The sequence below is a fragment of the Caloenas nicobarica genome, chromosome 1 (genome assembly GCF_036013445.1).
Source record: "Caloenas nicobarica isolate bCalNic1 chromosome 1, bCalNic1.hap1, whole genome shotgun sequence".
NCBI classification, from domain to species: domain Eukaryota; kingdom Metazoa; phylum Chordata; class Aves; order Columbiformes; family Columbidae; genus Caloenas; species Caloenas nicobarica.
In genome coordinates this window covers 8508023-8520902 of record NC_088245.1, presented here as the reverse complement: position 1 = coordinate 8520902, position 12880 = coordinate 8508023, and the positions used below count along the sequence as shown (strand labels likewise).

The following is a 12880-nucleotide window of genomic DNA, read 5'->3' as shown; positions in this document are numbered from 1 at the left end:
TTTTATTAGTAACACATAAATAGTCACATATAACCCTTACACACATTTTTCAGGTAACATCACAAAACCATCTTACAAAAACCGCAGGGAAAAAAAAAATCCTGCATTTCTTTAAAATCAGGTGCTGATAATTCAGTGCTCTGCTGTCTGCCATGTCTTGATTAATGTTTTGCACCACGCTTTCCACTCTAATTTGCCACCAGGTCAGTTTGATGTTTCACTTCAGTTTATTCCAGTCTCCTAAGAATCATTAAAGACATCTCAGAGAGTCACCACTTTGGCAGAAAAGCCAACAGGAGACAAAAATCAACTTAGAAAAATGCCGCCTTTCAAAAGAGACTATGATGCCACTTCAACAGTAATGATTTCACACTTTCCAGTATCCTGATCTGTGCAGGTAATGTGTAATGACCCATCCCTAGATAAAAGAGAAAAGTATATTTAGGACTGTCTCAACACAACACTAAGTACTTTACTGCATGTTCCATAAAGGATAAAGAACAGTCTTCATGCAGACAAAAGGAGACAGATGAGCACCAATTATCCAGGGGAGAACGTGCTTCAACATAGATTAAATTGATTTATGGAATTAAGTTTATTGGGTATTTAGATAAGCACTTCTTGCTCTCCACTAAAGCATGTATCTTCTCTACATTAGGTGGAACAGATTCAGCAACGTGTTTAAATATTCTGAGTTTATTTAGTACAGGTTTGTAAATAGAATATGACGTAATATTATTTAAATTTTAAAAGATTTATTAAGAACTCAGTAACAGCCACCAACAGATAAGCACTGGCTGCTCTCAAGCAAGGTTAGACTGATCAACAGTTCAAAAATTGCTAAAAATCATTTTTACAACTTTAAGTTTTATGTCTTTAGGAATCAAGCAATGAAAGCACAGAAGGTACTGCATAAAACCCACATTTCTAAAGAATTTACCCCTCCTAGGACAAAGCCCTGTAAGCAATGAAATGCAGAAATTTCTCAACACAAAATTAAGCATTCTGTAGCAGGAGAAAAGACTGCTTGTCAGAAGTGTGACACAGCAAGTTAAACAGCAGAATAATAAATATTATGGGTACCTTTTCATAGTGAGAACAGTTAGTATATCATGTAGGCCATCTTTTTTATCTAAATCCTGGAGTACAATCTATTAAAAAAAAAAAAGTCAAATTATAAAGTTCTCTAAATCCTTGCACAGCAAGTCTAATGAAGTGATGCAACAGCTGAGGTGTGCAATTCATGCTGTTCAGCATCTCATACTAATAATTCAACACCAAAGCATGCCCCAGTTGATGTCATCTGTAGAGCAAATAGCTAAAACTACACAGATTTGCGCCACTGTTTCAGCAGTTTTGTTTCAGGGTCTATCACTAAAGTAGCTGGAATACCCACAATTCCCACAGACTACAGCAAGAGCTGACCATGTTCCTTGACTTTGGATCAGTTCTGTAACTATTAGGTAACATGCTTTCCCTATCCCCTGAGAGATCTTTGGGCAGGACTAAGGTGGAATAACCATTTTCTCAAGTATTCCATCCATTTCAGCCACATCTGCCCCCTCCCTTATGCTGTAAGTGCACTGAAGCCAAGGTGAGGACATCATCACTGTTTCACACAAGCTGTGTTCTCTCTCAATAGGTTGACTCCTGAATAATACATTTATATTGGGTGCTAACCTAATCCTATCACCTTCCCACTGTGAAAAATCATATGTGGTATTTAATACCAAGATCCTGCCCAATCTAAGGAAGATTAAAAAAAAAAAATATCAGCAGTAGATACACTAGCTATATCATTACCTCCAGCAGTTTTATTTCTAAAATGTCAGAGATCAGTGTACTACTGGAATGACTGGTTATAATCTCTCATCCCAGGTGAGCTTACTACAGTAGTGCCAAATGTCAAACCCAGAAGCCATTTCAAAATTCAAATGGGAAACTTTGATTTCTTTAAAAAGTACTTCAGTATTTCATAACACCTTTATAAAAGAATGCTCCAAAGAGACACACATCATTCTAATTTTTAACAAGTTTTGGTAGGGGTGGCATTGGTTAATTTTTATTTTTTAAATCCACTTGATTTCCAAGTGGTTGATATTAACAGTGCCTATGAATGTGTAAATACTCACCTGTGCAAATTTACCTTCTTCATTCATGGGGCTTTTCCCCAATGACTCATATAGTTCAAGGCACACAGAGGAAGTGTTTCCAGGAGCATGCAGGGTGTGCTGCCTTCGAGCTGGTAACGGTGTCCCTGATGGAAACAGCACTGTGAATTTGTCAGCCCCTGACTCATCTACTCCCTTTAAAAAAGAAAAAAAAACAACGTTCATGCCTTTCTCTAAGTACTTTAGTGAGCTAGAACCATTACAACAGTGCTCCATAAGAAAAGAAATTAAAAATACATTCTGTCTGCCACATTTACCATCACAGCAAGGAAAAAAAAAAATTTATATTCCTAACATCAATCATGCATAGGTTGTGCTGTATGGTCATTGCAGAAGTAGAATTTTTTAAGTAAAATAATTTCAGTCTTACCTTAAGAAGAATATCTTTGGCGGAACACTCAATAAACAGTGCTGCTTCTTCTAACAAAGGGTTCTCTCTCCCTAGCAGGATTCCTGCCTCTATGGCGGCACCAATGGGAATAACTTCATCTGGAGGAATTGAATTCAGTAATTCCACATTTGGGAAAATGTCTTTGATCAGCTGCTGTAGCTTCGGGATTCGAGCAGACCCACCACACAGAACTACCTGGAAAACATGCCTTGATTTCAAATCTTTCTTCTGACAGATAAAACAGACAGGTCACAACCTGAAATACCTGAAAACTGCTCTGGGATATTTTATCATCGGTAGCTGTTGAAATAAAAATAAAAATTGATGCCATCTTTGCTTGACTTCTGGTACTTGAAATTAAAGGACACAGCTTAAAGTTTGAAATAGTATCTTTAAAAAGTGTTTCTTATCGTCAGCATCAGCTAGATGTAGTATCATTTTAAAAATTGAGGAATTCATCATAAAATAACATCAGGTTGGAAGGGACCTCCAGAGGTCATCTTGTCCATTTTCCTGCCCAGAACAGACCAGTTCCAAGAGGCTGTTCAGGACCTTATCTCCACGGACACAGATTCCACAGGCTCTGTGGGCCCTTGTTTTAGTGTTTGATCACCCTCACACTACACATTCTTTTCTTGGTATCTTAGACTTCCCCATGTTGAAACTTGTGCTGCTTGCCACTCAGTCATGCACCACAAGTCTCCCCTGAGCCTCCTCTTCTTAAGGCTGAGCAAACCCATCTCTCTTGGCCTCTCTTTGTATAACACATCATTTGCTCCAGCCTCAACCCATCTCATCCTCCAACCGGACCGGCTCCACTAAGTCAGTACGTTTCCTGTCCTGTGAAGCCCCAAAATGATGAGATTTTATCTGGACACTCCAAGTGCCAAAGAGGGAAATAAACGCTTTCCTACACCCATGGCTACACCCTTGCTGTTACAGCCCAGCATGCAGCTGGCCTTCCTCACTGCTGACTGCTGTTAAACTTGCTGTCTATTAGAATCCTCACATCTTTTCCTGCAAAGCCGTTTTCTAGCAACCCCTACCCTGTCCTGCTGTATGGGATTATTCCATCCTAGATGCCAGACTCTGCATTTGCCTTTGTTGATGTTCATAATGTTCTTCTCCATACATTTCTCTCACCTTTTTCAACCGCTCTGAATAGCGGTGCTACTGACTGCTCCCCTCATTGTGGTACTGCCTGCAAGCTTGTAGAGAGCACATGCTGCCCCATCATCCATCTTAACAGAGACATTAAATGGTATTAGCCCCAGCATTAAATCCTGAGGGATGTCACTGACAACCAGCTGCCAGTTACTGGACTTCGTACCACTTGATCTTGTGCTCCAGGGATGGAGCATCCACCACCTCTCTGGGCAACCTGGGCCAGTGCTTCACCATCCTCATGGCAAAAAATTTCTTCCTCAAGCCTAGCCTGAATCTCCCCTCTTTACTTAAGAGTTCTAAATTCAGTTCATTTATTTTTACATTTAAAGTGTATCCCCCTGCAAGCACTTAGGCCTGAGAGGACAGCACATTGGGCCACTTAACAAGTGCCACCACCAGGAAAAAAAAAAAAAGATGTTCCCTGAACACTGTGCAGGGATACTTCATTATCCTACCAGTGAAACTCAGATGTGACACAGCGAACACTAACAAAGAGTCTGAAATAGCATCAAGTATCATTAAAAGTGCCAACTAACTTTTGCTGCAGAATTTATGTGCCAATTCCACCAATAATAAATGCAGCGCTATTTGCCACGCAGATGCACAGAAGTTGAGATGAAGTTACTCATCTATACCAAAGCAAAAAAAGACATGAGTGACACTAGTAACATTTGCTACTTTACTCACCATCTTTGGCATTAAAGCACTCTGGTTTGGCATCTAATGTGTTTTTGTGGTTTTTTTAAGCTAACAAAGAGGAACACAGGCACCAAGCAGACACTACATGATTTGTTCAACTCATAAGGCAAAAACGTTGAAACTCAAGGTCTCTTCAGAAGTGTCAGCAAACCCCATCCAAAGTGAAGGCAGAAGAAAGTCTATATACTAAAATTAAAGAAGGTACTCCTCAGCTGTTCCAAGAGTTACACAAACAGACCAAATGGTGAGTAATGCTCTACCATTTACTCAATATGCAGCAGTAAAAACATCGTTGACTTCAACTCCACCTTATACTTAACTTCCAGTAACCAAAATCAAAGCAAAGACAGGAATTCTAAAGATCTTGAGTCTATGTACTTTGTTGGATCTGAGCAAAAAGTGCTTAAACATCATGAAATAATCTCAGTCTGCAAGGAGAACAGGCCCCATAAATATTCTTTTTGTGGACTTAAAAAGCATATTATGGACAAGTGGTTTCTATTATTACCTTACTAATATCATCTGCTGTAAATCCAACTTGCTGCAAGAGCTTTTTAATTGCTTCTACACATTTACTAAAAAGTGAAGAACAGATAAGTTCAAATCTGGCCCTAGAAGAAAAAACAAACAAAAAACTCAATAAATGTCATCTCATACATTAGAGAAAAATACCTGAAATGGAAGAATGATAATTTTTAGAATATACTTTGGTTCTTTAGCTATACCTGCTACTGATTAAAAAAAAAAACCACCAAAAAAACCCCAAAAACCACCAAACAAACTCATTTCCCAATTATTAACCTTGAAGAAATGATTTTGTTGTTCTTGTTGTTGTTGTGAAAATATCTGTGCTGTTGATTGCATCATTAATACCTACATGGAATGCGCATTCATTCTTCTTTAGTGTACTCTAGAGAAAAAAACAGTATCGTTGTCCTGACCCATATGTGAGAAAAAAAAAGTGTGTGTGGAGGGAAATCCTGGAACCACTTCATCCTCTTTAAAATGGAGACAAAGACTCAAGTGTACCTCTTGAATTTTCAGAGGTAAAGCAAGCTTTGTCCTGATTTGCACACAGGGAGTAAATTAAGCAAACTGAAAACACAACTTGTGTTGCTTTGGGTTCTTTCAAGCCTGAAGAAGTTTTACTCTGTACAAATACAGCAAGTCAAATTCTGCAACACTAATCCACGGGACAAGCATCCTTATCCAAAACTGAGCCAAAACAAGTTACACAGAATTACTTCTCACACCTAGAAACATATTGTGCCTTATTTTACCAGATCCAAATGCTCCAGCAGTGGATACAGAATTCTGGAATTCAAAAGTCTATTTCATTTTGCTAAAGCTGCTGCTGAGGGAAAGAGTAATCAAAATTACCTATGTATCTCATTAAGAGATCATCCCAAGAAAGAAGCAGCAAGAGTAGAACACAACAGTATGAGACAGAACGCCGCCTTCTACTCCAGCTGTCAAGAAGAGGCAACATCAAGACTTCCATGACTCCTGTAATTCTGTTGCTTATTTAGATGAAAGAGTCCAACCTAGAAATATTTCAAGCGTAGTTTTATATAGAAGCAGTAGCTTCAAGATCTGCTTTACCTGGACACGTTACAATCAAAATCCAATCCATCATACAATGAATCTACAAAACAGTTTGCACTTCCCAGGGTTGATAACGAGTGCTTTGCAACATCAGCGCTGTTCATTAACTTCATCATGGCTCTGGGATTGCCTCTAATATCATGTTTGCAAGATCTACATTAAAAAAAAAAAAAAAAAAGAAGAAATATCAGTTTAGAAAGACAGGCATTTGAGTGACAATGTTAACTTTCTCAAAGGAAAACCAGGTTAAAGCTATTGAACTTTTTTCTGTTGACATTTTAGTATTATCTACAATGCCACTACTGAAAGCCTGCAAAGAACAGAAGTGTTTATTCAAATTTCAACTAAAGAACATTCTGTAGAGGCACCCTGAACTCAGGCATTAGTGTTTATCATACAGATTTAAGTCCTTCTAAACAGTTCCTGAGCTGAACAAAGCCTGTGACTGCAAGAAAAGGCCCAATTTTAACCACAGATTAAGAAGAAATAGAACACAGAACATTAGACATGTCAACAAAATAGCATATTTCATCCAAAAAGTCTCTTTCTGTGATAGTATGCAACTGAGCACCTCAAGATCACTAATGGTAAAGCATTTGTTCATTTTTGTTCATCGCAGGATGAGGCGCCATACAGACTTCAGTCTGATGACCCAAACCCCACCATGGTCCTTCATGCCAACAAGAAAAAAAACCAACAAAACCCACGCAGGTGAATTCCCAGCCACCCCAAAACTTGTGACCAAACAGAGTAGTCACGTACATCACTCAAAACACAGAACAGTTGATAGCTGAGACCCTATAGCTCAACACTGACGTCAGGCAACATTGACCCAAAACCAAGTATTTCCCAGTCTTCCTTCTTGGCCCCCAAAACTGATTTTTCCTTTAATATCTTTATTTGAATCATTTCACTCGCAGACAGTCTAGTCTGCTAGATCGGAGAATCTTGACTTTTTTTTTTTTTTTTTTTTTTTGGTTTGAAAGCAAGCATCAGATAATGAAGTCCTTGTCCTAAGAGTGACCTTCTTGGAATTCAAAACATACCTCTGAAATTCAGAAGCTAAGTGTTGTGCTAGAGCTTCTGTGAAGCAAACTCCACCAATGCTATCATCTGTGTTTGTAGCAAGCACACGATATATTCCACTGTTTACTTCTATAACTGTGATAGAAAGCGATGTTCCACCAAGTTTATAGACCAACACATTGCTGCCATGGTAAAAAAAGAAAGTAGTATTAATAAGCCATCTAAAATTATGTTTACTTTGACATGCTTTCTAAAAAGATGACTGCTATATAATGTACTGCAGGTTTTAATCAGTTTTGTCATGAGAATCTGATTGAGGGGGTTGTATTTCAAGCACCTTGGTACCAGCTACTACTTGACAATGTTCCCTCAAGAACAAAATTAGCCTATTTCGTACAGTGAGAGCAGTCGATATTTTTCCTACAACAGAATTGAGAATATCCTCCAATACATTTGAGAATTGAACATTACATTCAAGATTATAGGCAAGAATGATATGAGAATGGTAAAAAATATCAACAAAGAAAAAAAAAAAAAAGACTGTTTGCACTGACACCAGTCTTCGCTATTTTTAAAATCTTGTGAATTATTGGAATATTCATAAGGGAAACCCAATGCACCTACTGAACCCAGGAACTCAGCTTTAGTTCCTCTAACATATTTAAAATCACTCCAGCTCCCACAATTAAAAAATGGTTGTGCCAAGATCTGTTCAAGAAGAGATGCATTTTTCTTCAAGACAATCAGCTCATTAAAGAGCAAGACAGAATCCAGGGACAAATCTTTAAAGACAATTCTAAAACAATAAAAACCAGAACAAAGGGATTTAACACACTACGGATCTACAACTTCCAAATTGTTATTTGCTTTATTGAGAGAAAAATGAAAAACAAGCCTCAAATCATTAATTTTGTGTTGACTGCTAAGGCAACACAGAATTCCCTCCTTTAGGATTTCTCGGGATTTAAGTACAGAAACTTAAATTTAAGTAGTAAAAATATTAGGATTTTACCTTTTCCCAGTGGGTGAATCTTGGCCAATTCCATAAGCCAGGAGAGCTGCAGATGGTTCATGAATTAATCTCATAACATTAAATCCAGCAGCTGCAGCTGCTTCCCTGTGATAAGGCATAACAGCATTTCATTTTACTTCGATGATTTCACTATAGTCACACATGCTATTAAGATTCATCTGAACTACACATACCAACAATTCAGAACTTGGTTACAGCGTGGTATTAACAAGGCAAAGTGACTGGAAAAGAATGCTATCAAGAAGTTCAGTTGCTACTGTGTTCTTCAGGTAGCTGGATCTGCTGGGTGCTTATTGCCAAAGAAACCACTGATGTACCTGTCTACATACCCCATTTAAAAAAAAAGAAAGACGCAAAGCCCCTCTAAAATACAAGATGAAAAATCCCACCCTCAATCAAACTTGGTAACTTACCTTCAGGTGTGGCATTAAAAGTTCGTGGTACATTATTTCATCAGATGTCACACTAGGAAAATTGCTTTTATTTCCTAATCAAGCTACCGCACCTCACTTCTAACATTTTCTTTATATGTTTTCTTGAAATTTCAGTAACCATGGGACTGCCCTGCAAGTCACCTCCTCCACTTGGAAGTTATTTTGAGACTTGTATGCCAAAGCAATACATTTCATCACACATTCTTCAAATATCCAGCTCACTAATGTTTTATGGCCAACTTAAGTGTGTTTTAAGTATTTAATGACAGATAAATGTAAGGGCTTCTACCCATCAGCAAGTAGAAACAGATGCTGCTAGTGACACACAGCCTTAAGTCTACTTATGTTTTCATATGGAGGAACTTTCCCAGCAGAAGTTTTTCCAAATAGAACTTCCAGGTAGAATACAGTACAGTATTCCATATCTCCTGACAAAACAGTCCTCAATAAAGTCATGTAATGCTACTTGGTTTGGGGAGTATTGTTGTATGAAGCGATGGAAAATTATGGAACTATCTGCATGTCAAAGGGGACACTGAAGATCCACATCTGAAATGACATTCTATCCTTGGCGATACCAAAACTCCCTCTCACTTCAATTGATTCAGAATTTTATTCTGGTTACAACTGTGAATTCCATGAAAAGTTTCTGAAGTCAGGGTTTAATCTCCTGCTTTCCTATCTTCCCAATTCAGATAGCATCCCCATGTCTTGACTGATAGTCAGAAGCTGCAGTCTGGCAGGAGAATTCCCACTGCTGATCTGCCAGCCGCTCTGCTTTAGGTACATTAAATAAAATAAAAATCTTAATCCTCTTACCCAAGGGCATTTTTCTGATTCTCTCCAAAATCAAATGGTACAGTGATAACAACGTCATTTACATCTGAACCCAATGCAGACTGAGCGGTTTCTGTTTATAAACATAGGCAGAACATGTTGATTAAAAGCAAAAAACTAATATACTATGTCTTAAAAATACAAGGCAAGCTTAAAAAACTAAAATATGTTATGATCTTACTTATTATATACCTTTCATTTTACTGAAAATTAGTTTTGCCACATCTTCTGGGTTAATAAGTTTATTATCTATTTCATATTGAAGTTTTCCATTCTTCTCAATTACCTGTAAGTAAAGCCAACATACCTTTGTTAGATTGTAATTCGGTTATTAAGAAAAGGTAATGTTTAGTTTCTGTTTAAAACAAAAAGCATTGGACTGTCTAAGTGTTCTCTTGTAGTAGAGTACTAATGCAGAAAGATATTTATCAAAAATCACGAAAAACGCTTGTATTATCCAACAGACATGACGGTCACATTCATATAAAGACTCCAGACTCTGTTTTTTTATTAAGAAGTTTTCCTTGGCACAAAATCAACATTTAGAAAAATGTACTTGCCTGCTTATATATTTCATAAGAAAAAACAACAACTATTTATATAAGTATGTCAATACAAACAGTCAAAACCCAAAGAAACTTCTTTCTTTAGGAACCTATTTTCCAGGATTTTTCTCTCATTTTGCAAAAAAGGTTTCTAGTAATAAGCACAGTATTATCCAAATTAAATACTGAGATTAAACCAAGTGGTTAAACAAGTTCTATCATGAGATGCTGTAACCTAAGCCTCTTCTACTAGTACTAAGAAACACCACAACACTATTACCCAAATATATTAAGAATCATTCCTTTTGAGAACGGCCAAGAGATAACATACAATTTTTCTGTTGGACTATATTATGATGGAAGATCTCAGAACACAGTGAAGTTGTTCTACTTTACAAAAAAAGAAACATTCTATACAGTAGCAAAAGGATGTCGTATGATGAGAGCTGATCACTACAGACCAAAACCATGGTGTTGCACAAACAATGCCAAGAACAGTATAAAATCATACAAAGTATTCTGAGAACAAAAGAAAAAAACTAGATCATACTCACTGAACATTTGCTTTCTGCAATATATTTCTCTGCCTGTGGGTCACCAGAGCTGTCCAGATAAATTGAAAATAACAATATAAATTATATGGTAATTGGACAAATTCATCTTGCTGATATTCCTTATAACATTTACAGCATTTGTAGCTATACTTAAACCAAAATTCCTATTTCCACTCTATGGATACATTTATACAGGAGAAGAAAAACCAACAGTCCTGATTGCTGGTATCTTTCAACCCCCCTTCCCCAAACTAATGATAGAAAAAATACCTACTAGTTAGTGAAAAGGGAAAACAAAAAAAACCAACACATAGTTTTAACCTGTTATCCCCAACAGAGAATCATTATAAAATATTTTACAGGCACTTTTGTTGCATTGACCAAAATAACACGACAGCAGTGAGTTGACTATCCTTAATCCTCTATTGACTATACACAGGAGCGCAGCTGAAAAGTGCTAAGAAATAAATCAGACTGGACCCTATCTTGTCAACTTCTTTCAGTGAAAAGGGCTGTAACACACAGGTAGGTTATCACTGAAAAGTTTTGTCACATCTCTGATGTTAGACCTAAACTACCAAGTTTAGTTCTAGTATCGCTGTGACTGCCAGTACAAATTGCCACAGCTTCACTAACTGACAAACTGCAACAGGCATTACATTAATCTGCTTCACTATTGAAATAAAAACAATATGAAGTTTTATGCAAATAAAACCACAGTGAATTTTAGCCACAGGAAAACATCCAGGTAAAAAGACATTTTAGTCAAGAAACTTGAGTATGTATCAAAGGCATATATGCAACTTGTTACCAAATTTCACAATTTCATTTTTATAGACAAATTCAGACATAAAATACTATGCATCTCTTGACTCCTGGGATGAAACATAAAGATGTCTATAATATAATTAATTTATAGCATCTGACATACTCTCCTGTCAATGCCAGGTTAACTGCTGTCACACTAGATTAAAATGCCCTCAACATCATTAATGTTTATAAATATGTAAAGGGTGAGTGTCACGAGGATGGAGCCAGGCTCTTCTCGGTGACAACCAATGACAGGACAAGGGCCAATGGATAAAACTGGAACGCAGGAGGTTCCACTTAAATTTGAGAAGAAACTTCTTCTCAATGAGGGTGACAGAGCCTGGAACAGGCTGCCCAGGGGGGTTGTGGAGTCTCCTTCTCTGGAGACATTCAAAATCCACCTGGACACCTTCCTGTGTAACCTCATCTGGGTGTTCCTGCTCTGGCAGGGGGATTGGACTGGATGATCTTTCGAGGTCCCTTCCAATCCTTGACATTCTGTGATTCTGTGATCAGGGCTGAGATTAAATTTCATTGAGCAGCTCTAATGAGAAAAACTGAACTTCTCACCTTCCCTTTCACACCTGCTCTCTTACCTTCGCCCAAGGATCTGCTTCACTTTCACCACAGTGTTTGAAATATTTCTTATCCTACTTTGCTTTGCAGCTAAGCCAACAACCTGAACGAAAAAAAGAAAAGAAAAAAAAACCCAATCAGCGAGCAAGAGGCCGCGCTCCCCTCCTCCCCAAGCCCCACCTCGGAAGGGAATCCTCACCTCCTCGCTTTCCGAGAAAGCAACAACCGCAGGAGTGACCCTGTCCCCGGCGTCGTTGGCGACCACGTCGGCGCGGCCATCCTGTGGAGAGACACCCGCCCGGCCGGTCAGCCGCCCCGGGACACCCCGCGCCCCTCAGGCCTCCGCCCGCGGCACTGGGAGAAGACGGAGATGACGGCAGCGCAGCGCAGCGCAGCGCGGCGCGGCCCGGCCCGGCCCGGCCCGGCCCCAGGCCAGCCCAGCCCAGCCCCAGGCCAGCCCAGCCCAGCCCCGAGCGGCGGCCCCGCGGCCCCTCACACCTTGTAGACGGCGGCGCAGGCGCAGGTGGCGCCCAGGTGGACACCGATCGCCGCCATCAGCCCCTCCACGCGCGCCCGCCGCCCCACAATGCACCGCGCAGCCCTGCGCTCCCAACCAATCCCGCTCCCCTTTTCTCCTCGGCCACCAATCAAAGCTCGCACCGCCCTCGCTCGCAAACCGATCACGGAGAGGCGCACTCCGTCATCGGCGCAGCAGCCAATGAGAAAAATGGAGAGCGGGGTGTCATCGCGCATGGCAACGGGGCAGACTCCGTGCGCGGGCGCGGGCGGTTGGGCGGCGGCGGCCACTGAGGGGAGTTGCTGAGGCGCGGGCGGGGTATTTAACTGCGGGAAACCCAAACGTCGAGAAAATAGAGGTTAAAACGGTGAAAGGCGAATGAAGCTTTTGCGTGCATGTGCTGGAGGGTGTGTGTTTTATGTCAGCGGCATCCCTCGTGGTTTAACTGCAGGCAATGAAGCGCACGGAGATGGTGTAAATATATATTTTTTTAATCCGAGTGCTGTAGTTATTGG

At 39.6% G+C, this 12880-nt stretch overlaps 1 protein-coding gene across 1 annotated transcript; it reads right to left on the bottom strand.

Moving 5' to 3' along the window:
- On the bottom strand, window positions 1–12428 carry HSPA14 (heat shock protein family A (Hsp70) member 14). Its single transcript, XM_065651657.1, has 14 exons — window positions 12347–12428; window positions 12048–12128; window positions 11869–11951; window positions 10463–10511; window positions 9556–9649; window positions 9346–9436; window positions 8072–8176; window positions 7080–7241; window positions 6031–6186; window positions 4937–5039; window positions 2542–2757; window positions 2133–2306; window positions 1084–1151; window positions 1–418 (listed from the first exon to the last, which is right to left on the bottom strand). The coding sequence occupies exons 1-14, from the start codon at window positions 12401–12403 to the stop codon at window positions 340–342; spliced, it is 1518 nt and encodes a 505-aa protein (XP_065507729.1). The 5' UTR covers window positions 12404–12428; the 3' UTR covers window positions 1–339.
- Between the last annotated feature and the right edge of the window lie 452 nt (window positions 12429–12880).

What these genes read in the sequence shown, in the direction of transcription:
- HSPA14 (XM_065651657.1), bottom strand. Translation starts at nt 12,403, where the DNA reads ATGGCGGCGATCGGTGTCCACCTGGGCGCCACCTGCGCCTGCGCCGCC. An exon ending in GATTCACCCACTGGGAAAAG is followed by an intron (nt 7,242 to 8,071) that starts GTAAAATCCTAA and finishes TTACCATGGCAG; the next exon opens with CAATGTGTTGGTCTATAAAC. An exon ending in ACTGTTCTCACTATGAAAAG is followed by an intron (nt 419 to 1,083) that starts GTACCCATAATA and finishes TCTTTTATCTAG; the next exon opens with GGATGGGTCATTACACATTA.